The sequence below is a fragment of the Coregonus clupeaformis genome, chromosome 34 (genome assembly GCF_020615455.1).
Source record: "Coregonus clupeaformis isolate EN_2021a chromosome 34, ASM2061545v1, whole genome shotgun sequence".
In the NCBI taxonomy this organism is placed as follows: Eukaryota; Metazoa; Chordata; class Actinopteri; order Salmoniformes; family Salmonidae; genus Coregonus; species Coregonus clupeaformis.
This window is the reverse complement of record NC_059225.1, coordinates 38,522,315-38,548,374: the sequence shown is the minus strand read 5'-3', so window position 1 is coordinate 38,548,374 and position 26,060 is coordinate 38,522,315. Positions and strand designations below refer to the sequence as shown.

Sequence of the window (26,060 nt, the reverse complement as noted above, 5' to 3'; positions counted from 1 at the left end):
ACCATTCATCAATGATTTCAGTCTGGATGGCTAATTAGCGGGACCTTTCGCCACTTCTCCCAGAATGACATCCTCCATATCAGGCTTTGTTTCTGCAGGTGACCTACTGTAACTCCAGACTCTGATGGGGAGCTTGGTATCGTGGGCCGCTTGGGTGTTTGTTGATTCCGGATTGTTTGAATGAAGCCCAGCATTGATTTTTGCCTGCCTTCTTTAGTATTCCGCAGAGAGTTGCACTGACTTCGGGGTCCCTTATTATCCTCAGAGTTTTTTATTAGGTTATGATTGTCACTGGTCTCAGTAGACACTTTCCCAGCTTCATTTTTAGCATTTTTCCTCGTATTCTTCTTCTTCTTTTTCTTGGAATGAGAGGTCATTGTTCTCCTCCTTTGTCAGGATTTCTCTCTCCATGATAGAAATGTCTCATTTTACATTACATTTTAGCAGACACTCTTATCCAGAGCGACTTACAGTTAGTGAGTGCATACATTATTTTTTTATTTTTCATACTGGCCCCCCGTGGGAATCGAACCCACAACCCTGGCGTTTCAAACGCCATGCTCTATCAACTGAGCTACATCCCTGCCGGCCATTCCCTCCCCTACCCTGGGCCAATTGTGCGCCGCCCCATGGGTCTTCCGGTCGTGGCCGGCTACGACAAAGCCTGGATTCGAACCAGGATCTCTAGTGGCACAGCTAGCACTGCGATGCAGTGCCTTAGACCACTGCGCCACTCGGGAGTCTCCTTTGGGGCATTTCATCCCACAACCTTGCTCCAGGTCTCATTTTCCTTGACATCAGTTTTTGCATCGCTGGAAATAGCCACAACTACAGCAGCCATTTTAATTGTAGTGTTAATGTTTAAAGTAATTTGTTTAACTTAGAAATGTATCAACAAGACTATTCTCCTGGCATCCACCAAACCCAGATTCGTCCGTGCATGATACATCACTCCAAAGAATGTGTTTCCACTGCTCCAGAGTCCAATGGTGGCGAGCTTTACACCACTCCAGCCAACGCTTGGCATTGCGCATGGTGATCTTAGGCTTGTGTGCGACTGCCCATGGAAACCCATTTCATGAAGCTCCCAACGAACAGTTCTTGTGCTGACGTTGCTTCCAGAGGCAGTTTGGAACTCGGTATTGAGTGTTGCAACCGAGGAAAGACGATTTTTACGCGCTACACGCTTCAGCACTCGGCAGTCCCTTTCTGTGAGCTTATGTGGCCTACCACTTCGCGCCTGAGCCGTTGTTGCTACTAGACGTTTCCACTTCACAATAACAGCACTTACAGTTGACCGGGGCAGCTCTAGCAGTTCTAGCAGGGCAGAAATTTGACGAACTGACTTGTTGGAAAGGTGGCATCCTATGACGGTGCCACGTTGAAAGTCACTGAGCTCTTCAGTAAGGCCATTCTACTGCCTGTGTTTGTCTATGGAGATTGCATGGCTGTGTGCTCAATTTTATACACCTGTCAGCAATGGGTGTGGCTGAAATAGCCAAATCCACTAATTTGAAGGGGTATCCACATATCTTTGTATATATAGTGCATCATATATGACCTTGTACAACTACTGTCTTAATTTATAATAACCTAAAATAGAAGGCATGACTCCATTGTGTATGTTTTGTTTTTCTTTGAGTCGCTGTAAATAATGTATAACTTTGAAGTCCTGGTCGGGGCTACCCCCAGAATGTGCTACATTGGTGTCAGAAGTGGGATGGCGGCCGTGGGGCCATCAGAGAGGCGTGTACACATGAGGGACTTGGTATAGAGAAGTGTGGGCACACGCTCTCCTGAAGGAAGGGGGTAATGTAGTGACCTTAACCCAACACCTAGTGACCTCATCAAGAGGTTTGTATCTCTTGGCGTTACAGTTAAGGTGTTCGCTTGACAGTTGCTGGACCCGGGTTCAAGTCCTGGTTGGGGATACCCCCCGGATTCACTACAATAGGTTTAGAACTATTATGTTTATCTCATACACGGCAGTAGTCTATGAATTATACAGTTGAAGTACAGTTTTGTTACCACAGGTGACCGGTAGCTTGGATGACTGCGCTTGTGATGTGGAGGCAATTGATGCCTTCAACAATGAGCGACCCTTGCCCAAACTTCAGAAACTGCTTAAGTCCGTCTAGTTCAGATTTTATAAGATGAGTCAGACTTATCACACCTGTCATTTCATGTGTCCCAACTATGTCATCCCTGATCATATATCTCCATGTCTTTCTTTACTAGGTGAACCTGAATAAGCCTTGTTCATTCTGGACAGACAAAAGCCTCTGTGGACATAGGAACTGTGCCGTGATACCGTGCACACCAGTGAGTATCTTTCAAACATAGGCCTTCCTCTCTCACTGACCAAATATTGACTCAAGTTGGGTTAAGATTGTACTCCTGTTCCACAGAATGAGGTTCCAGAGGGAGTGAAAACAAATGTCCACCACAATAAGGGAATATAATTGGGAACTTCATGTAGGGGAAGTACTTGAAATGATTAGGAGGGTCATATCACATAGCTACTGTAGTTCACTTTGGCAATTTAGATGGGCTAAAATAGTTGAATTATTGGTGTGTGTGTGTGTGTGTGTCTGTGTGTGTAAGCAGTACTTAGCAGAAGTGAACAACCACGATAGTGAGAAGGCTGAGAAGCTTGGAGTGGTGGACAGCTCCTCAGGTAAATCACGAGCTCTATGCAGAGTCTGAGGTAGCATTACTACACACTACATGGCCCCCCCTTTTGTTGGACCAATAGCTTGATATCCCTGTGGTTGTTTCCCTGTGTAGTGAGGAGACCAGGCAGTCCCTCCTGGAATAGAACAAGCACGATGACGAGGCAAAGCGCTTCTGTGTGATTGATGGTAAGCTAACCATGTTCTCTTCTCAGTGAAGGATTTTTAAACTCGTCCAAAGTTTAAGTAAAAATAATATTTAAAAAAAAATCACACTTGTCCAAATAGCTGTGAAAGACAGCTGGACTATTTGTGCATGTGGCAACAGCTTTTTTCACTCAAGAGGGATGTCAAATCTTTCACATTCTTAGCATCCTCATGTGCTGTAGGCTACAGTATCCTGTAGGCTACAGTATAGTAGAATGTATTAAACAGACACATCCTCTTAATTAAGGTTAGATGAGGATGAGGAATCTCCTGATTCCCAGTATGTAGATCTACTGTTGAATCCAGAGCACTTCACAGGATACAAAGGGCCAGAAGCCTGGCAAATCTGGAACAGCACCTATGAGGAGAACTGCTTAAAGTGAATAGGTCATTATAAATGCTTATTAATGCTTTATAAATGTCATACGTGCTTATAAGTTGTAAAGCTTATAAATGTTCATAAATGCTGCCCTTGAATATGAATCAGTTGCCTCTTAAACAATGAATCTGTAGTGTAATTTAAATGTTGGATTTTTACAGTAGGCAACAATATGAATTTCCTCAGACCATACACTGTGAAGCGGACTTTAAATCCTATGGTATCTTACAGTCGTAAATTAACATGATTTACCCACTGTAGTACAGTGGGGAAAAAAAGTATTTATTTGTCTGTCATAGTTGACGTGTACCTATGATGAAAATTACAGGCCTCTCTCATCTTTTTAAGTGGGAGAACTTGCACAATTGGTGGCTGACTAAATAAAAATTTTCCCCACTGTAATGCCATAATCTACAAATGCAGTAATTTGCTGTTAAGAATAAGTTCAAATTGATTGTCAGAGCTGGCGTGGGGGTGGTGTGGAAATCAGATGCAGGATGCAGAAGTAGTCCAAAATACTTTAATCAAGTCCACAGAATGAACGACTACAAACAGAGCCGGAGGCACAAGAAAAATAACGCACTCAGCGTAATAAACCAAACACGCACAATAGTGCGGACTCTCTACAGAAATAGAGCATAAACTTGACATGGAAACACCTGCTGACAATGAACAACTACACACAACCACAAGACAGAAACAACGAGAACTTAAAGGACACATAATCAAGACAAAATGAGAAACAGGTGTACCAAAACAGACCAAACCAAACGAACACAGAAACAACGAACGGTGGCAGCTAGTACTCCGGGGACCACGACCGCCGAAGCCTGCCCGAACAAGGAGAAGGAGCAGCCTCGGCAGAAACCGTGACAGTACCCCCCCCCCCCTTGACGCGCGGCTCCAGCTGTGCGCCGACCCCGGCCTCGGGGACGGCCAGGAGGACGCGGAGCAGGGCGCGTGGGATGACCACGATGGAACTCAGTCAGAAGAGACGGGTCTAAGATATCTCTCCTCGGCACCCAGCACCGCTCCTCCGGACCGTACCCCTCCCACTCCACGAGATATTGGAGACCCCCCATCCGGCGTCTCGAATCCAGGATGGACCGAACTGTGTACGCCGGAGCCCCCTCGATGTCCAGCGGGGGCGGAGGAGTCTCTGCTATCTCACAGTCCTGGAGTGGACCAGCTACCACCGGCCTGAGGAGAGACACATGGAACGAGGGGTTAATATTCTTATAATCAATAGGAAGTTGTAATCTGTAACACACCTCGTTCAACCTCCTCAGGACTTTAAAAGGCCCCACAAACCGCCGACCCAGCTTCCGGCAGGGCAGGCGGAGGGGCAGGTTTTCTGGTCGAGAGCCAGACTCGATCTCCCGGTGCGTACACCGGTCCCTCACTGCGGTGGAGATCGGCGCTCGCCTTGTGTCGACGGATGGCCCGCTGCAGATGTACGTGAGCAGCGTTCCATGTCTCCTCCGAGCGCCGCACCCACTCATCCACCGCAGGAGCCTCGATCTGGCTCTGATGCCAAGGTGCCAGAGCCGGCTGGTACCCTAGTACACATTGGAAAGGAGTGAGTCTGGTGGAGGAGTGGCGAAGGGAGTTCTGGGCCATCTCGGCCCAGGGAACATACCTCGCCCACTCCTCCGGCCGGCCCTGGCAATAAGACCCTCAGAAACCTACCCACATCCTGGTTTACCCGTTCAACCTGCCCATTGCTCTCCGGGTGGTACCCCGAGGTAAGGCTCACCGAGACCCCCAAGCGCTCCATGAACGCTCTCCAGACTCGAGAGGTAAACTGGGGGCCTCGATCAGACACTATATCCTTGGGTACCCCGTAATGCCGGAAGACGTGAGTAAATAGTGCCTCAGCGGTCTGTAGGGCAGTGGGGAGACCCGGCATGGGAAGGAGACGACAGGCCTTCGAGAACCGATCCACAACGACCAGGATGGTGGTATTTCCCTGGGAGGGGGGAAGGTCAGTAACGAAATCCACCGAGAGGTGAGACCAGGGTCGTTGTGGAACGGGCAGGGGTTGTAGCTTACCCCGGGGCAGGTGTCTGGGTGCCTTACACTGGGCACACACCGAGCAGGAGGAAACATAAACCCTCACATCCCTGGCTAACGTTGGCCACCAGTACTTAGTGCTAAGGCAGTGCACCGTCCGGCCAATCCCTGGATGTCCAGAGGAGGGTGACGTGTGAGCCCAATATATAAGTCGATCCCGAACCTCGAGCGGAACGTACGTCCGACCCACAGGACACTGTGGAGGGCTAGGATCGGTACGCAACGCCCGCTCGATTTCGGAATCGACCTCCCACACCATCGGTGCCACCAGGCAAGACGGCGGGAGTATGGGCGTGGGCTCAACGGACCTCTCCTCCATGTCATACGGCCGGGACAGGGCATCTGCCTTACCGTTCTGGGACCCAGGGATGTACGTGATCTTAAAAACGAACCGGGCCAGAAACATGTTCCACCTAGCCTGGCGAGGGTTCAGTCTCCTAGCTGCCCGGATGTACTCCAGGTTTCGGTGGTCAGTCAAAATGAGGAAAGGGTGTTGAGCCCCCTCAAGCCAATGCCTCCACACCTTTAGGGCCTGGACCACGGCTAGCAACTCCCTGTCTCCCACGTCATAATTTCGCTCCGCCGGACTGAGCTTTTTAGAGTAAAAAGCACAGGGGCGGAGTTTAGGTGGCGTGCCAGACCGTTGCGAGAGCACGGCCCCTATACCGGCTTCAGACGCGTCTACCTCGACCTGGAATGGTAGCGCGGGATCCGGATGCGCCAGCACCGGCGCCGTGGTAAACAGGTCCTTCAGTCTCCCAAAAGCCCTATCAGCCTCAGCAGACCACTGCAAGCGCACCGGACCTCCCTTTAGAAGAGACGTTATGGGAGCTGCCACCTGTCCAAAACCCCCGGATAAACCTCCTGTAGTAATTCGCAAAGCCCAAGAACCGCTGCACCTCTTTAACAGTGGTTGGAGTTTGCCAATTACGCACGGCCGACACACGGTCAACCTCCATCTTTACCCCTGACGCAGACAACTGATAACCCAAAAAGGAGACAGACTCCTGGAAAAACAGACATTTCTCTGCCTTGACATATAGGTCATGCTCCAACAATCTCCTCAACACTCGGCGCACCAGGGCTACATGCTCGGCTCGGGTAGAAGAATACACCAGAATGTCGTCAATGTACACGACCACTCCTTGCCCCTGCATATCCCAGAAGATCTCATCTACGAAGGATTGGAAGACTGAAGGAGCATTCATTAACCCGTATGGCATGACGAGATACTCGTAATGACCCGAGGTGGTACTAAATGCTGTCTTCCATTCGTCTCCCTCCCTAATACGCACCAAGTTGTATGCGCTCCTGAGGTCCAATTTTGTGAAGAACCGCGCCCCGTGTAAAGACTCCGTCATAGTCGCAATCAGAGGGAGTGGATAACTGTATTTCACAGTAATCTGATTGAGACTGCGGTAATCAATACACGGGCGCAAACCTCCATCCTTTTTCTTCACAAAAAAGAAACTTGAGGACGCAGGGGAAGTGGAGGGCCGTATGTATCCCTGTCTCAGAGACTCGGCTATGTAAGTCTCCATAGCTCTCTTCTCCTCTTGAGACAAAGGATACACATGGCTCCGCGGAAGCGCAGCTCCTACCTGGAGGTCTATCGCACAATCCCCCTGTCTATGTGGTGGCAATTGCGTCGCCTTCGCCTTACTAAACACAAGTGCTAAATCCTCATACTCGGGGGGAATGTGCAATGCGGGCACTTGGTTTGGACTCTCCACCGAGGTCGCCCCTACGGAAACGCCCAGACATCGCCCTACACACTGGGCAGACCACTCCATAAGAGCCCTCTGTTGCCACGAAATAGAGGGATTATGGGTAATCAACCAGGGAAGCCCCAGCACCACCGGATACGCAGGAGAGTCAATAAGATATAGCTGTATAGTCTCCTCATGACCCTCCTGCGTCACCATCCTAAGTGGAGCTGTGACCTCCCTAATCAACCCCGATCCCAACGGACGGCTATCTAGAGCATGTACAGGGAAAGGATTGTTGACAGGAAGGAGGGGAATCCCTAACTCTGCACAAAATCTCCGATCTATAAAATTCCCAGCTGCGCCTGAATCTACTAGCGCCTTATGCTGGGAACGAGGTGCAACCTGTGGGAAGCAAACAGGTATGGTTAGGTGCACAACAGAGAGCTCTGGGTAAGTGGGGCGCCTACTCACCTGGAAGGACTCCCCAGTGCGTGGCCTGCCGTCTCGTCCCCTAGGAGACCCCCCCCAGCACCTGGCCGCAGTGTGTCCTCCACGGCCACAGTTGGTACAGGGGTTGGTCCCCCTGGGGCTCCTTCTCCTCTCCTCTCTAGCGCCAGCACCCCCGAGCTCCATAGGACTAGGCTCGGAGGTGCTGGAGGGTGGAATGGACGACCCCCACTCAGGACGTCCGCGGGTGGCCAGCAGGGTGTCTAGGCGAATGGCCATATCCACCAACTGGTCAAACGTGAGGGTGGTGTCCCTGCAGGCCAACTCACGACGGACGTCCTCCCGTAGGCTGCAGCGGAAGTGGTCTATGAGGGCCCGCTCATTCCACCCTGCGTCTGCCGCTAGAGTCCGGAACTCCAGTGCAAACTCCTGGGCGCTCCTCTTCCCCTGTCGGAGGTAGAATAGACGTTCTCCCGCCGCCTTCCCCTCAGGTGGATGGTCGAATACAGCCCTGAAGTGACGGGAGAACTCCGCATAGGTGATCGTCGCGGGGTCTATTCTCCTCCATTCGGCGTTGGCCCACTCCAACGCCTTGCCGGTGAGACAGGAGATGAGGGCGGAAACGCTCTCGTGTCCCGACGGCACCGGGTGTACGGTGGCGAGGTAGAGTTCAACTTGTAGGAGGAAACCTTGACACCCGGCAGCGGTACCATCATACGCCCTCGGGAGCGAGAGCCGAATCCCACTGGGTTCCGGAGCGTGGACAAAGGGACTGACCGGTGCTGGTGGTAATGTGGGAGGAGGCGTGGGTGCCCAACTGGTCTCCAGGCGATGCAGGGTATTCATTACTCCCTGAAGAGCGTTGGTGATCTGGGCTATCCTGTCATCCTGTCCGCGGACGCGCTCCTCCCATGACTCGGTCGCTGCTGCTGCTCCTGCTGATTCCATGAGTGGTGTGTAGTTCTGTCAGAGCTGGCGTGGGGGTGGTGTGGAAATCAGATGCAGGATGCAGAAGTAGTCCAAAATACTTTAATCAAGTCCACAGAATGAACGGCTACAAACAGAGCCGGAGGCACAAGAAAAATAACGCACTCAGCGTAATAAACCAAACACGCACAATAGTGCGGACTCTCTACAGAAATAGAGCATAAACTTGACATGGAAACACCTGCTGACAATGAACAACTACACACAACCACAAGACAGAAACAACGAGAACTTAAAGGACACATAATCAAGACAAAATGAGAAACAGGTGTACCAAAACAGACCAAACCAAACGAACACAGAAACAACGAACGGTGGCAGCTAGTACTCCGGGGACGACGACCGCCGAAGCCTGCCCGAACAAGGAGAAGGAGCAGCCTCGGCAGAAACCGTGACATTGATCTAAGTGTCAAGATTATATATATGTTGCAACCAACGATTTTCATTCATCTTTATTGTTTCTTTCCACTCACAGAAACTGTATCATGTTCCTTTTCAACTATAAATCTATTGGACCATGAAATGTTTGTTCAATTAGCTAAATTGAGCATATCCCATAAAATCTATAATCTCAAGGAAGACATTTGCCTGGTACCTCCTGGACACACACACACAGACACACACACACACACACACACACACACACACACTGACACACACACACACAGGTCTAAAACTACCTCCAGAGAGAGGAAGCTGGTTGGTATATTCAGAATATTTTGGAGTCTGTCATCATTCTTCAATGCAGTAGTTTCCTTCTCCCTATGACTTTAGTCAATCAGAACCGCTATGGGGATTTTAGGGGGAAACCTGTGATGGATTGTTTTATGTTTTTGTTAAATACCTAATTCAGCTACTGAATTGTTCATCCACATTTCTGCAAGTTTCAGCTTGTTGCCCAGATGAACTCTTATGCACATACTGTACCATTGTTTACCTTTCACCTCTTTATTTCTACAATGCAAATATTCCCTGGGAATATATTGGAATATGTCTATTGCTGTGGAGAGTATCAAAGGCCCTGTCCAGAAATAACTGCTAGCTCCTACCGCCTACTCACTAGACACTTGTGGAGATCTGAGAGGATTGGACAGATGTAAGCAAGCCTATCAGAGGGTACAAGAGGCCTAGGTGGAGCTATACTGCTTAAACCTATCAAATCCTCTCAGATCTCCAAGTGTAAAACAGGTACGGACTAGCGTTTGTTTCTGGACAGGGCCATAGTCTCACATCCTTCCTCGTCAGACAACTGGTTCCAGAAGAAGTGAGTTCACAACGTCGCCGAGTTCCAGCAACGCTTCAACGTCCAGCTGACCAATGGCGAGAGCCCAAAGAGGCTGCGCGACCTCTACTTCCTCTACCTGATGGAACAGCGTGCACTGGCCAAGTTCTGCCTCTCCTCCAGCTGTACACTGGCCAGCCCACCCAGGAACCAACGACACAAACTCCTGCTCCTAGAGCTCTTCCAGGTGGCTAAGTGAGTGTACTGCAGGCTGCAGGCAAAGAATAACTGGCTAACTCACCAGGGTCATGTTCATTAGGGCACGCAATGGAAAATGATCGTTGCTTATAGGACAAGTCCAAGTAGACCATCCCATTTTCAGCCTGTTTTTTCCGTTTGGTGGCTAATGAAGAATTAGAAGTGTATTGATATAGTCGTCCCACTTTGAACGAACAACAACTTATAAAGGCTTTATGATGTTCTAGGCAGTGGAGGCTGCTGAGGGGAGGACGGCTCATAATAATGGCTGGAATGGAGTCAATGGAATGGTATCAACCACATAAAAACCATGTGTTTGATACCATTCCATTGACTCCATTCCAACCATTATGAATCGTCCTCCCCTAAGCAGCCTCCACTGGTTCTAAGGCATTCCTACAGTCTTCAGAAGAATTCCTTAGATGCCTCACAAATAATATATAAGCAGTAATACGTCATAAAAGATTATATAAAAGGTTCTTACATCCTGACCTCAGGTCTTTCCCTCTGCACTTTGATGAGACATCTCTGTTTGCTGGGAATATGGAAGAAGATGCCACGCTCAAGGTCGGTATGCCATATATGCCTATAGTATATACCACTCATAAGACTGCAGCGCTGTCCAACTGAGATTGTGAAAAAAAGTAGAGACTATACCTCCTAGTCTCCCCTTTTCATGGGATTTGTGTGCCCTTTGGGACGGCAGTAACGATAATGTGCTGTGGCCACATACTCATTCAATTGAGATAGTAGTCCTATCTGATAAACTAACACCACTATCTGTGCTTCTCTTTCTCTTGTTGTTAACGTCAGGAGGACTTTAGGCTGACCTTCTGCAACATCTCCAGGATAATGGGCTGCATGGGCTGCGTTAAGTGCAGGCTCTGGGGCAAACTGCAGGTGAGTGAACAGGAAAGTTCCCTTTACTCTGTGTCTATGTGTGTGTGTGTGTGTGTGTGTGTGTGTGTGTGTGTGTGTGTGTGTGGGGGAGGGATATTTGACTGCTCAGAAACATATTGTGGTGATACAAAGATCTATTTTAGTTAGTGAGGTAATATTGTTGTTATACTGTGACCAATGTAGGTGACATTAGGATGACATTAGGTCAGTGGAGGCTTCTCAGATGAGGAACGGGAGGACCATCCTCCTCAGTGAATTTCATACAAATAAAAATAGTGGGAAAAACAGTTATCCTTTTAAAATAAAACTATAATCAATATATTCACGTCACCAAATAATTGATTAAAACACACTGTTTTGCAATGAAGGCCTACAGTAGCCTCAACAGCACTCTGTAGGGTAGCACCATGGTGTAGCCGGAGGACAACTAGTTTCTGTCCTCCACTGGGTACATTGACTTCAATACAAAACCTGGGAGGCTCATGGTTCTCACCCCTTCCATAGACTTACACAGTAATTATGACTACTTCCAGAGGACATCCTCCAACGAATCAGAGCTCTTGCAGCATGAACTGACATGTTGTCCACCCAATCAAAGAATCAGATAATTAATCTAGTACTGAAAGCTACATCTAGCTAGCACTGCAGTGCATAACATGTGGTGAGTAGTTGACTCAAAGAGAGAGAAAGACAACAGTTTTGAACAAATTCATTGCTTCAGAAATGTATTTTTATTTTACCTTTATTTAACTAGGCAAGTCAGTTAAGAACAATATCTTATTTACAATGACGGCCTACACCAGCCAAACCCGGACGACGCTGGGCCAATTGTGCGCCGCCCTATGGGACTCCCAATCACGGCCGGTTGTGATACAGCCTGGGATCGAACCAGGTGGTCTGTAGTGACGCCTCAAGACCGCTGCGCCACTCGGGAGCCCCATGAAATGAAGGAGAAGCTATATTTTGTTGTATTTATTTTACTTTAACTTTCACAGCTAGTGAACGCAGCTAGCTAGTTTAGCCTACTCAAATACCCTGCTCAAACAGAGAGGAATGCTATGTTAGCTAGCTGGCTATGCAACACTGGAACTCTTCCAAGTCAAGGTAAGCTTTTGGTTTGAGTAATTTATTGCCACCGGGGCCCGCCGGTGTAACTGCTAAACTGCTTGCTTACTGTACACTGTACTGTATGATTGTAGCGATTTACTAACGCGTTAGTTCTAGTATCTATGTTGACTATGACGTTAGTTAATATGGTGACAACGATATAGGCTGTGGTTAGCAGTTATGATATGAAGGTTTGGCTTGGAAAGTTTTTTTCACCAGGTCAAATACAGCTGATGTGTTGTGCACTGAAGTCCACAAGCAAAGGGAAAATGTGAGAGGAGGAGAGCACGTAGATGCGAGAAGGAATCATTCAACAAGAAAAGTGATCATGCTGTTTGTATGTGACTGCTATGAAAGTTAACTGTGTTTGCGTGTGATCAGGGGTGTATTCATTCTGCCAATTCTGTTGAAAAACTTTTCTTAAACTGAAGCAGAAAAACCTTCCTTAAACGGAAGCAGAACGAAACGGGGATAAACATACCTGAATTTGTCCAATAGAAACTCACATTTGCAACTGTTGGACTAATGATTACATTAGAGTGTGCAAGGAGGTATTGAATGTGTCACTGTCTGTCACCGTGATTACTAAAATGTATCTCGACCTGTGCACCTACGCTGTAAACTTTCATTCATAGGCTAGGTTGTAGCAACCTCATGATGGGTATAGGGAAAATTCAAGTATCATGTAGTAGCCTAAACCTATCGATGTTACATTGAGCTGGGTGAATGGAATAGAAATAAGGCCATGCTTATAAATAAAATGTGCATCCTCCCTCATCTTAAACAGCACCGACCACCACTGCATTAGGTTGTTATGAATGCTTAAAGTATGTTCTCGAATCCCCATGCAGACCCAAGGGTTAGGCACAGCCCTGAAGATCTTGTTTTCCGAGCGACAGATCGAGGCTCAAATCCAGCAGTGGCCAGCCCATTTTCCAGCTCAGCTGCCAAGAGATATTGTCCCTCATCATTGCCTTTGGAAGGTACAATTGTAACGATCCCGGCAGTCTGAGTCGGGTCCTGTCTGTGGACTAGTTTTTCTACTCGTGATCTCCAGTTTCCCGTGGGTTCTGGAACGCTCCGGGGAGCTCTCTTGATTTCCGCACCTGCATCCCATCAGCAATCTGCACACCTGGTCCTGATCATCACCCTTCTTAGGCTCTGGCCTAACATCCATTCCCTGCCGGATCGTTAGCCATGAACAGTAGGTTTACCAGAGTATCAGTCTTAGAGCTTCTAGCGTTAGTTTTGTTGTTTTGCACCTTGTTGGTTTGTTGTTTACTTACCTCCGTTTTGTTCCATCTGCAGTCACTCGTCCGGAACCTTCATCCAACCTCTGCCTGGTGGTCGGCGGCTGCCGAGCCATGATTGGATCAACCACTGCACCCCCAACAACTAATCAACGCCGCCCGCTCTGTTCCCTGGATTATTCAGCATCACTCTTGAATTTGTAAATAAACACTCACCTTCGTTTCAACTTACCTTGTCCTGGTCTGCTTCTGGGTTCTGGCTTTGTAACTCGTGACAGAACGATCCGGCCAGTAATGAACCCAGCGGACCTGGACTCTGTTCGCCATGCCATTTCCCATCAGGAGAAGATGTTGGGACAACATAGCACGGCACTACAGGAGATAGCGTTGTCAGTTCGGAACCTTTCTACCGGTCTGACGGAGGTCCAGAACCAGCGCAAGTTTCCGGTGGAGGATCCACTACCGGGTTTCACCCATCTCGCCTGCCGCGTCTGGAGCTGTGTCCTTCCGTGAGCCCAAGGTTCCGACGCCGGATAAATATGAGGGGGAGCTGGGAAGATGCCGTTCTTTCCTTATGCAGTGTGGGTTAGTGTTCGATCTACAGCCCTACTCTTATGCCACAGACAAGGCTAGGATAGCCTTTGTGATTGAGTTGCTGCGTGGTCGAGCGCTGGAGTGGGCTTCAGCCGTTTGGGAACGACAAGACCCCTGCATGGCTTCATACCAGGGGTTCACGGCCGAGATGAGGAAGCTCTTCGACCATTCCGTCCGAGGGAGGGACGCAGCTAGGCGCCTGTTTTCGCTTCACCAAGGAACTCGCAGCGTGGCCGACTTCGTGATCGAGTTCAAGACGTTGGCTGTGGAGAGTGGGTGGAATGAGGAGTCTCTGCAAGCGGCCTTTTACCAGGGTCTGTCGGAGCAGCTCAAGGATGAGTTGATCTCCTATCCGGAGCCTAGTGACCTGGACAGCTTGGTAGCCTTGTCTATTCGGGTGGATAATCGAGTCCGAGAGCGAAGGAGGGAGAAGCAATGGGGTCCGTCCAATCGATCAGCTTCTCAGTTCCCAGTCGGGTCGGGTGGTGGACCAGAACACGTCGATCATTCTCCACCACAAAGGATTAGTGATGAGGTCCTCTCTCCCGATTCTGAACCCATGCAAGTGGGGCGGCACGGGTTAACCAAGGAGGAGCGTCAACATAGACGTAAGACCAACTGCTGCCTCTACTGTGGTAGCTCGGGACATTACATCTCCACTTGTTCCCGGCGGTCGTCAAACTGCCCGGCTCGCTAAAGTTGGGAGGACTTTTAGCGAGCCAGTTTCAACCTCTCAGTACCTCTGTCAGACCCCGTTTCCCGGCTACCCTTGTGAACAGGAATCAGAGCTTAGCGATTAACGCTTTTATCGATTCAGGTGCCGATGGAAGCTTTCTTGATGCCGAGTTGGTGGAACAGCTGGGGCTTTCCAAGGAGCAATTGCCGGAAGCCATTGAAGCGACCACTCTGAACGGCAGTAGTCTGGCACGTATCACGATGAGGACTGAACCGGTTAAGATGCTGTTGTCGGGGAATCATTCGGAGATGATTTCATTCTTCATTCTGCCGTCTTCCCATGTTCCTCTGGTCCTTGGATACCCCTGGCTGAAGGAACACAATCCCACGTTCGATTGGGTGACGGGCAAGGTAACGAGTTGGAGCCTTGATTGTCATGCTAACTGTCTCAAGACTGCCTGTCCCCATTCGGTTCCCAGTCAGGTGATTGAGGCTAAACCCCCAGATTTGTCCCTGGTTCCCGAGACATATCACGATTTGGGGGAAGTGTTCAGTAAGCAGAAGGCTCTGTCACTCCCTCCCCACCGACCATATGATTGTGCCATCAACCTGTTCCCTGGAGCTGTCTACCCCAAGGGAAGGTTATACAGTATCTCCCGCCCTGAACGGGAGGCTTTGGAGACCTACATCAAGGAGTCCCTAGCTGCTGGTCTCGTTCGTCCCTCGTCATCACCCCTGGGGGCAGGATTCTTCTTTGTGGGTAAGAAGGATGGCTCCCTTCGACCGTGTATTGATTATCGGGGTTTGAATGACATCACGGTCAAGAACAAGTATCCCCTGCCCTTGATGAGTTCTGCCTTCGACTCCTTACAGGGTGCTACGGTGTTCACCAAGCTAGACCTACGCAATGCGTATCACATGGTCCGGATCAGAGAGGGAGACGAGTGGTTGACGGGTTTCAATACACCGATGGGTCACTTCGAGTATCAGGTGATGCCGTTTGGACTGACCAATGCTCCAGCGGTATTCCAGAGTATGGTGAACGACGTCCTGAGAGATATGATCGGTCTCTTTGTGTTTGTTTACCTGGATGACATTCTGATCTTCTCGAAGGAACCTTCCGACCACGTCCAGCATGTCCGGCAGGTTCTGCAGCGATTGTTGGAGAATCGCCTGTTCGTGAAGGCCGAGAAGTGCGAGTTTCACGCCCACACGACATCCTTTCTCGGGTACATCATCTCCAGGGGAGAGATTAGGATGGACCAGGAGAAGGTTAGAGCGGTTCTGGAATGGGCCCAGCCCGGTACGAGATTGCAGCTCCAGAGATTTTTGGGGTTTGCGAATTTCTACCGCAGATTCATCCGGGATTACAGCCGTGTGGCCGCTCCGTTAACGGCCTTGACTTCCAGTATCAGGAGCTTCAAGTGGAATCCGGAGGCGGATCGAGCGTTTCTGGATTTGAAGAGGCGATTCACCAACGCACCGATTCTCTCTCAACCGGACACGGCCCGTCAGTTCGCTCGTTGAAGTGGACGCGTCTGATGTGGGAGTTGGCGCCATCCTGTCGCAGCGATGCTCCACGGACAGTAAACTCCATCCCTGCGCCTACTACTCTCGTCGCCTTTCGCCTGCGGAGAGGAATTACGATGTGGGTAACCGGGAGCTTCTCGCGGTGAAACTTGCCTTGGAGGAGTGGCGCCACTGGTTGGAGGGGGCGGAGCAGCCGTTTATTGTCTGGACTGACCACAAGAACCTTGCTTACGTGCAATCGGCTAGACGTCTCAACTCCCGTCAGGCCAGGTGGTCGTTGTTTTTCGGACGATTCAATTTTTCCCTGACGTTCCGACCTGGATCTAAGAACGGCAAGGCGGACGCCTTGTCTCGGATGTTCTCCAAGACGGAGGAGAGTGGGTCCAAGACCGAGACAATTCTCCCCCGGAACTGCGTCGTGGGAGCTGTTAGGTGGAAGATTGAGGAGGAGGTGATGGCGGCTCTTCGGACGCAGCCCGGTCCCGGTAACGGTCCACCCGGTCGGTTGTTTGTGCCTGAGTCGGTTCGTCCTGCGGTCCTCAAATGGTCCCACGCCAGCAAGATGGCTTGTCACCCTGGCGTGGCTCGGACGATGGCGTTTCTTCGCAGACGTTTTTGGTGGCCTGCCATGGCCGAGGATACTCGGGGTTATGTTGCTGCCTGTCCAGTGTGTGCGCAGAATAAGAGTACCAATCGGCCCAGCTCTGGACTACTTCACCCCCTTCCTATTCCCCCGGCGACCATGGTCGCATCTGGCCCTGGACTTTGTCACTGGGTTGCCCGCTTCTGAGGGGAACACGGTCGTTCTGACTATCGTGGACAGATTCAGCAAGTTCGCCCACTTTGTGCCAATTGCCAAGCTTCCCTCTGCCTCGGAGACGTCCGAGATCCTGGTTAGGGAGGTTTTCAGGGTCCACGGGTTGCCCAGTGATATCGTTTCCGACCGTGGCCCTCAGTTTACCTCTGCTGTCTGGAAGTCCTTCTGTTTGGCCATTGGAGCTACAGTCAGTCTCACATCTGGTTTTCACCCCCAATCTAATGGTCAGGCGGAGAGAGCCAACCAGAAGATGGAATCCACGCTACGCTGCCTGGCCTCTTCCAACCCCACCTCCTGGGTCTCTCAGTTGCCTTGGGTTGAGTATGCCCACAATACTCTCCCTACATCTGCCACTGGGATGTCTCCCTTCCAGTGCCTGTATGGCTACCAACCTCCCTTGTTCCCTTCTCAGGAGAAGGAGCTCTCAGTGCCTTCTGTTCAGGCCCATATTCGTCGTTGCCACCGGACCTGGCATCGGGCCAGAAAGGCACTCCTTAGGAGTTTCGGACCGGTATCAGCTCCAGGCGAATCATCGCCGGATCCCCGCTCCCACCTACACCATCGGAGATAGGGTCTGGTTGGCCACACGGGATCTTCCTTTACGGACTGAGTCTAGGAAGTTGTTACCGAAGTTCATTGGTCCGTTTGTGGTGGAGAAGGTGATCAATCCGGTGGCAGTTCGACTCAAACTCCCGAGGACGCTCAGAGTCCATCCCACCTTTCATGTCTCCTGCCTCAAGCCTGTTTTCCTCAGTCCTCTGTTGCCTCCTCCGCCTCCTCCTCCTCCTCCTCGGATGATCGGAGGTGGTCCTGCCTACACGGTGCGACGCATCATGGATTCCAGACGGCGGGGCCGGGGTTTCCAGTATCTCGTGGACTGGGAGGGGTATGGTCCTGAAGAGAGGAGTTGGATTCCGCGGCGACAGATCCTAGATGCTGACCTCATCCGGGACTTCTACCGCCTCCATCCTGGCGCTCCGGGGAGTCCGCCCGGTGGCGTTCGTCGGAGGGGGGGTACTGTAACGATCCCGGCAGTCTGAGTCGGGTCCTGTCTGTGGACTAGTTTTTCTACTCGTGATCTCCAGTTTCCCGTGGGTTCTGGAACGCTCCGGGGAGCTCTCTTGATTTCCGCACCTGCATCCCATCAGCAATCTGCACACCTGGTCCTGATCATCACCCTTCTTAGGCTCTGGCCTAACATCCATTCCCTGCCGGATCGTTAGCCATGAACAGTAGGTTTACCAGAGTATCAGTCTTAGAGCTTCTAGCGTTAGTTTTGTTGTTTTGCACCTTGTTGGTTTGTTGTTTACTTACCTCCGTTTTGTTCCATCTGCAGTCACTCGTCCGGAACCTTCATCCAACCTCTGCCTGGTGGTCGGCGGCTGCCGAGCCATGATTGGATCAACCACTGCACCCCCAACAACTAATCAACGCCGCCCGCTCTGTTCCCTGGATTATTCAGCATCACTCTTGAATTTGTAAATAAACACTCACCTTCGTTTCAACTTACCTTGTCCTGGGGCCTGTTGCACAAAACTAGGATAAGGGATTAAGCCAGGATATCTTGGTGATCCTGGCTCAATTGATCCGTAATCCGGTTGCACTAAAGATGGATAGGGGGCAGGAGGATATGTTATGGTATAAATTACCATGGAGATTTATTCTGTGGAGCTAGCCTGCTCCAGACCAGGCTAAATTCCAGGATCTATTTAATCTCATCCCTAATGTCAGTCAGCAGTCACCACAAATGGAAACCAATAGTTATTTCACTGCTCACTATACATTGTTATCACATATAACTAGACCCACTGTCATTATTTAAACGTTTGTGATCATTAATTTCAATGATTTTGGATAAAAAATGATTTTTAGATGATGTTGCTATCATTAGATAATTTACAGTTTCCCATAGACTATAAGGCTATATATAAAATGATAGAATATTAGGGCCACAGAGGGGAAAAAAACACAAGTCATAATATTGTAACCAGTTGTTTTAAAGGAGGACAGTTGTTAAAATGACAGATGTGGGGCATTTCGTGAAATTGTACTTCAGTATGGTTTCATAAACAAAGACATGCTGATGTGCCAGAATATTAAGTATCACATTGTCATAAGTATCAAAACTGTAAAAACAATATGTAGCTTTTCTGCAGAAAGAACCAGCCTCATAAATTTATGACTTTATCCTTTTTCTTCAGTGTGGCCCTAGTACTCTGTCATATAAACAAATACACATTCCATATGAATATAAAAACACAATGTGTAACATTATGTTCCTTTATTGAATAAGGACAAAACAAAGCAGGTAAACCATCAGCTCCTTTCGAAACTGAAGTCACAGTGACTCTACAAGATGGAAAGCACAGAATCCAAGCATATTATACAAAATGATACATACACATTCAAAGGTCTGTATATAACACACCCTGCATGTCTGCACACTAAAATAAATGCAGGACAAATCCATACACATCAACTGAACAGACAAATGAATGGATGCAGTAGCCTCCCTGCAGCCTTGTATTACACACAGTATACCGCATAAACATCATAAGAGGCCAAATTCGTAAAAAACGAACCCAAAAAAACCCAAATTCCTCTGCCACCGCAGGACATATTTAACCAAAATTGAAAGCACACATACTAACTAAAATAATTCAACACATATTGGTCCCTCAGCAGCCGACCACTGTCGTCATCAGGGAAGATTGCCGGATTGTCCCAGTCCATGGCTGGTGGCACTCTGGGGGCCCTCTCCTTCCTCAGGCAGGCCACATTGTGGAGGACAGCACAAGCCACAGTAATATCACATGCCCTAACAGGGCTGACCCTTAATTTGTGAAGGCAGTGAAAGCGTGCCTTCAGGAGGCCAAAGGTCATTTCAACTCTGGCCCTGGTCCTGGCATGGGCATGGTTGTAGGCCTGCTGTGCTTCCTGGGGGTCTGTGAAAGGTGTCAGGAGAAAAGGCTGGCAGCCATACCCCTGTCTCCCAGCAACACACCAGAGAATTCACCTGTCAACACAAAATCTCATCATTACTACCTCATAAACACAGTGATATTCTTGACACAGCCATGATGGTTATAAATAGGGGTTGTGTGGCTTACCTTGTGATAGGCACTGATAGATTTCAGAGGCCCGAAAGATTCTGGAGTCATGGACTGAGCCAGGCCATTTTGCCACAACATTGCTGATCACACAGTCAGCATTGCAGACCATCTGAAATCATAAGATGAGGAATATTACACCAATCAATGCACATCACTGGCAATGCAGAGTGTTCGTCAATGGACAATATCAAAAAGTTATGTTCACCTGAACATTAATGCTGTGAAAGGATTTCCTATTCACAAAATCGGCCTCATGGGCACCTGAGGGGGCTTTTATCCTTATGTGTGTGCAGTCCACTGCACCAATGACATTGGGGAAACCTGTCACACAAAGTAATGAGTATCCTACTATGTGTTAACAGTTGTCCTGTAATTTGTAGATCCTCTTACCTGCAATCCTATAGAACTCCTCTTTGATGTCACAGAGTCTTCTGTGGCCAGGGAAGGAGATGAAGACATCTGCTAATGCTTTGATAGCCAGACACACACTCCTTATTGTGCGGCAAATTGTGGCCTTGTTCAGCTGTTCTGCACCCCCCACTGAGTACAGGAAGGCTCCACTAGCAAAAAAGCGCAAGGCCACACAAACCATTTGCTCCACACTCAGTGCATGGCTCCGTGCAGTGCGGTGCTTAATCCTGGGACCCAGTAGTCTGCATAGATACCTGATGCCATCTGCAGAAAACCTGTATCTTTCATATAGATGGTCATCAGGGAAGGCCAGTGGGTCCAACCGGTCCCTGAAGACCCTTTCTCGCCTGAAGGCTCTCCTCAGCACAAGTGCTTCTTCATCCACCACATCTCGCACGAATGGGCATGCCATTGTCAGAGCAGAAAGGAACACACAATTTTGGGCCTTCATATAGGCTAGTGGCCACACCTGGTGCTGGGGGTGGGCAAAAGAGGGCGATGCCTTATAACAATGACTTGGTTGTACTGATTGCTGGGAAAATAAAAAAAACTTAGAAAGATGCCACCGTCCTGTGTGCTCACAATAAGAGCTCATATGTCATGGCTCACTTGACTTTACGAGAATATACCTAATTTTTATTTTGAGCTGTGTCATCTTCTTGGAGCTGGGGGAGGAAAGAAAAATAATGATTAATACATTTGTGTTACAGTTAGCATACAGTGTACATTGAAGGCATATCTCACCTCCCTCTCAAGTTTTTTTATTTCAAGGTCCAGTTTCCTAATTGTCCTCTTTTTTTATTTCGGACTCCAGTGCAAGATTTTCCATCTTTTTCTTCTTGTACTGAATGTCTATGTCTGCCAGTTCTATTTGGCGCCGGAGGTGGTTGCCATACAACTTTCTGATAGCTTGTGAGCTCTGTGAACACAATACAATTAGCGCAGCTGGAATTTGGCAGGATGTGGTGTCCTTTTATTAATACGCACTATGTTGCCAGGCTGGTTTTCCCACTGTATAGCATCTGGGTCCTGTAAAAGAAATTAGATTTTTGGATTTTGATGAGGACTCCTCACCATTGTAGAGTAAATAGTACTTTCACAGTCTTAACATGATACCTCATGCCTTCTGGAATCCAGAGAGATGGTCTCCTCCTCATCATCGTCTCCATCATGTGCTGTTGCTGCTGCACTGGGGCCTTCACCCTATCACATTTAATCGGATTCATATTGAAGCTAGTAGACAAGACATGCCAGGCCTACAGTATGCCTTTGATGGAGTACTCACTGGATCAGCATCGTCTGGTGCTTGTGCTGGTGGCTCTAACAGGAACACAGTGCTGCCAGACACTGCAAGGCAATAGGTAAACCAAAGTCAGACAGTCCAAATTGATTCAATATGAATGTGGTTGTATCCCATGTAGAGATGGAAGGACATACCTTGAATGAAGCGGGTGGCATCTTGGGAGGAACCTATGCTCGTCTCTTTCCCCCCAGGGATCCCCTCTAAGACGGGCCTGCCTTTATTTAGCTCCAAGGCCATGTCCTCTGCTGGGGTAAGGTCAGCCTTTGGTGACCCACCACCCGTGCCTTGTCTGTGGGTATTCTTTTTCACTGCTAAAACAGTACAGACAATGTGTGAGCAGGCACCTTCTGGGTACAATATATGCTTGTGCTTTGTTAAATATTAGTCAGGGACCATACCATTCTGCAGAATGTTCTTGTATTTGATTTTGACCTGCTGCCATGTCCGTTTTGGCCCGTTCATGTTTAATCTACACACACACACACACACACACAATTTAATGGAGTCACACTGCAAAAAATTACTTGGTATTTTTGTCTTGTTTTCAGTAAAAATATCAAAAAATTTATCATAGCTTTATACAGTGTGATGGAGTTACTTTACACAATTTCACTCATATCTGCAGTGCATTTCAATTAAAAAATTTAACCGTTTCATAATTACAGTACAACTGCATTTTTGGAGATGTGAATTAAATATTTGAATTGTAATTGTGATGTTTCAGCGGAGCGGTGAGTGTGTAATTGTGCACTACTTACGCATTCAGGCGGTCTGCAATACTTTGCCACGCTTTTTCTCTTTGCTTTATCACTGTGGCGGTGTTGCCTTTCTTCTTAATTATATCTTTTACCTCCTCGTATGCCTCCATGAGGATTTGTGCTTCCGACGGGGAAAAGTACGCGGCTCTAGTTGCCATGGTAAATCAGTTAATCTGTGATCTGTGGCGGGGTCTATTTGAGTGAGCCGTGAGCGCGCACCTATCCAGGATTGGTTTCACCTGGCTTAATGAATCCGTGTCTGCTCATCCTGGCTTGGTCTTTGTGCAACCAATTAAGCCTGGACGCACATGTTTTGGCTTCATTGAGCTCAGCTGAGTCATTTATCCCGGATGTCTTAATTCTACTTTTGTGCAACAGGCCCCTGGTCTGCTTCTGGGTTCTGGCTTTGTAACTCGTGACAACAATAGTCTCTGGCATAGAATTTGAAATACTAGAGAAGACATTCCAGTTCAAATCAACATGAAATCTACACTGAGTGTACAACACATTAAGAACACCTGCTCTTTCCATTACAGATTGACCAGGTGAATCCAGGTGAAAGCTATGATCCCTAATTGATGTCACTTGTTAAATCTACTTCAATCAGTGTAGATGAAGGGGAGGAGACAGGTTAAAGAATGATTTTTAAGCCTTGCGACAATTTAGACATGGATTGTGTATGTGTGCCATTCAGAGGGTGAATGGGCAAGACAAAATATTTAAGTGCCTTTGAATGGGGTATGGTAGTGCACCGCTGCTGGGTTTTTCACGCTCAACAGTTTCCTGTGTGTATCAAGAATGGTCCACCACCCAAAGGACATCCAGCCAACTTGACACAACTGTGGGAAGCATTGGAGTCAACATTGGCCAGCATCCCTGTGGAATGCTTTCAACACCTTGTAGAGTCCATGCAAAAGGGGGTGCAACTCAATATTAGGAAGGTATTTTGTACACACAGTCTATATGGCCCACACTCCTTGTAACTTTCAACCACTTCTCCGTATAAAGGTTTAAATTTAGTTTTTCAGGATATCAACATGCATCCGAGTTCCGATCACTGCTGTCTAAGGTCTGGTAGCCTAAGCCCACACATCCCTTCAAAGCCACATACCCTCAAAAGAATGACCAAAAATTCATATTGACCATTTTCTAGGCTGATTGAAATTATTCAAAATCAACAGCAACAACATGTAGCTGTGGTGTTTAGGGCTGCTGAAAGACACATACGAAAATCCTGACAAGTGACTTACAAGGGATCTAACTAAACAAACAAAGGAACATGGACCGTAACCAATACCCTTTCAGCTACATGGCACTTCGATACTGTATCAGGTTAAACAAAATAATACTTTGCACCGTTTTGCTTGCAATAGCTTTTCACAATTAATTTATTGGTGAATGATGAATGTTACCGACATGAAACATTTTGCATACATGTAAAACATGTTGACCAACCATTGATAGAATGTGTACACTTCTCAGGGCCTTTCCAAGTGCTTATCCAATCTTCCTCAATGGCTTATTGGCTGTAAGGTAACTGCATGTAATGTGTAGAGATTGTTTTCTATGACTGAAATAAACATTGGTCTGTACACAATCTTTTAAGTAAAAACATAAAGAACACACACCCTTTTGATGAGGTGCTGACTAGCGAAAGATACTACACACAAATAAAAAAGAAAGTCGCACACTCATCTCTTCTTGCTGTAAGAGTAAACAGCTTTGTCTGAGCCAGACATTTCTGTAGCATGAGGCAGCTTAATGTACAAGTACACCCCCTGGACAAGAAGCTAGTCTATCGCAGGGTCTTATGCTGAGTGCCAAGCAGAGGTATTGAGTCTTTGGTTATGACTCACCCGGGGATCGAACCCCCAACCTTCCAATCTCAGGCTAATCTCTGAGTGGCTATCCACTTCACTGTTTTATATAAGAGTCATAATCAGGGTCATACTCTGATGAAGGCTCTTTAGCCAAAATGTTGGTCAAATAAAGGAGAGATGAATGTGCGACTATCTTTTCCCTATCAAGGTCAGTAGCCTTTGAAATTATACACATTTATCATTGTCATTTCCAGTCCTCCTCCTCCAGCACGTGAAGGATTATATACTTTACTTGTGCTATCACCAGTACACAAACACGTTTGTTTTTTTAACGCTTATATCATGCATTTCACTGCCCATCTGCTGTGGGTTTCCTCTGCTCCAAGTGACGCAAAGCACTGGCTTTGATAACTCCTCACACTGACTGTATTGACCACATGCTTGGGCATCCTAGTGAATATTGGTAAAGGCAGAAGGGTGTTGATTATGGATCAACTGTAAATCAAGATCAGTTGCATGATCAGAAGTGGGAAAACAGTAGATTGAACAGCCTTGTCAAAATACACAGGAGCTCAAACCTGATCTGCTTTAAAACACGGATAATTTAATTGTAGTCGAGGGTTCAGCCAAGACACAAACCCCAATTTCGATGTCTAGTCGTTCACAGACAAGAGAGACCTCTGTGAGAGGATAATGTTGGTCGGTACTTAGGAATGCAAACCAACTCTTACCGCACCGGTTATGGTTTGCACCATCAAAGAAAGTGGCCGTTTCATATTTATGGTTGATTTATCAGTTGCAGTCACATTGACAACCAGAGGCTTCTTGAGCCTTCAGAGAACTGGGCTGTGTTCATTGTGTTCAAAACACAACGAAACAGGGAGAGACTACCTGGACATCAAATAAGAAATGCAAATATTCATTTTACGTTACAAAACAATTTAAAACGTTGTCCATTGCATGTCTTGATAAACACGCCCCTGTTTTGTTCTATTGTTATGTATAGAGTACCACAGTATGAGTCATAATACCCATAAAACCTAGCGGTCAAACAGGGAAATGGTTTTTCCACCATTCATTTTTCCCGTAGGGGATTTTAGAAACATTTACAAATAAGGGCTGTGTTTCATGTAGGCTTACCCTGGCATGACGTTTTGATAACTGTGTAAATCTCTTTGGGACAAGTTAACTCTTATCAATATATTCGCCTGTATTTACCTCCCCAAAATGAAATGCTAATTAGCTGCTAATGTGGCTATCATAAAAAACTACAAATGCCATGATGATCTGGACGAGACTGCCGAAATCGAGGCAAAGGTAAGATTAACTATCTATTGTTAGCTAAATGTAGTAATGAATAAATTGGCTACATTTCTTTAAATGGATAATTCTGTGAACTGTCTTGTGCAAGTTTTAAATTGACACAATACCTGTTAGCAAAGGTGTCAGCTAAAGATGACGTGCAGGAGCTTGCAGGGATTTGTAGTTTTACATGATGTCTACTTTGATACTAATTAGCATTTTCGAATCTGAGAGTAAATAGATCTGAATATATTGATAAAAGTCACCTTGTCCGAGAGAGATTTACATGGTTATAAAAACGGCACGCCAGGGTAAGCTTACACGAAACACAACCCTTATTTTAAGTGTTTCTAAAATCCCCTATGGGAAAAATGAACGGTGGAAAAACGATTGGAACCATTTCCCTGTTTGATCACTAGGTTTTATGGGTATTATGACACCTCCACAGTGGGGCTCTATCGTGCCCTTGAATGCAGCCTCTAGTTCTGTAGAGGACCCTTGTGTTATACCTTGTGTTTTCAGATGA

At 47.7% G+C, this 26,060-nt stretch overlaps 1 protein-coding gene across 1 annotated transcript; it reads left to right on the top strand.

Moving 5' to 3' along the window:
* The first annotated feature begins 1,720 nt into the window (after positions 1-1,720).
* Positions 1,721-26,060, top strand: ero1a (endoplasmic reticulum oxidoreductase 1 alpha). Its single transcript, XM_041847105.1, is given in 14 exon segments — positions 1,721-1,768; positions 2,034-2,151; positions 2,237-2,322; positions 2,409-2,438; positions 2,605-2,672; positions 2,782-2,861; positions 3,132-3,258; positions 3,445-3,491; positions 9,720-9,951; positions 10,452-10,521; positions 10,768-10,854; positions 12,813-12,868; positions 12,870-12,944; positions 26,057-26,060. Coding segments are annotated over 14 exon segments (1,128 nt in total).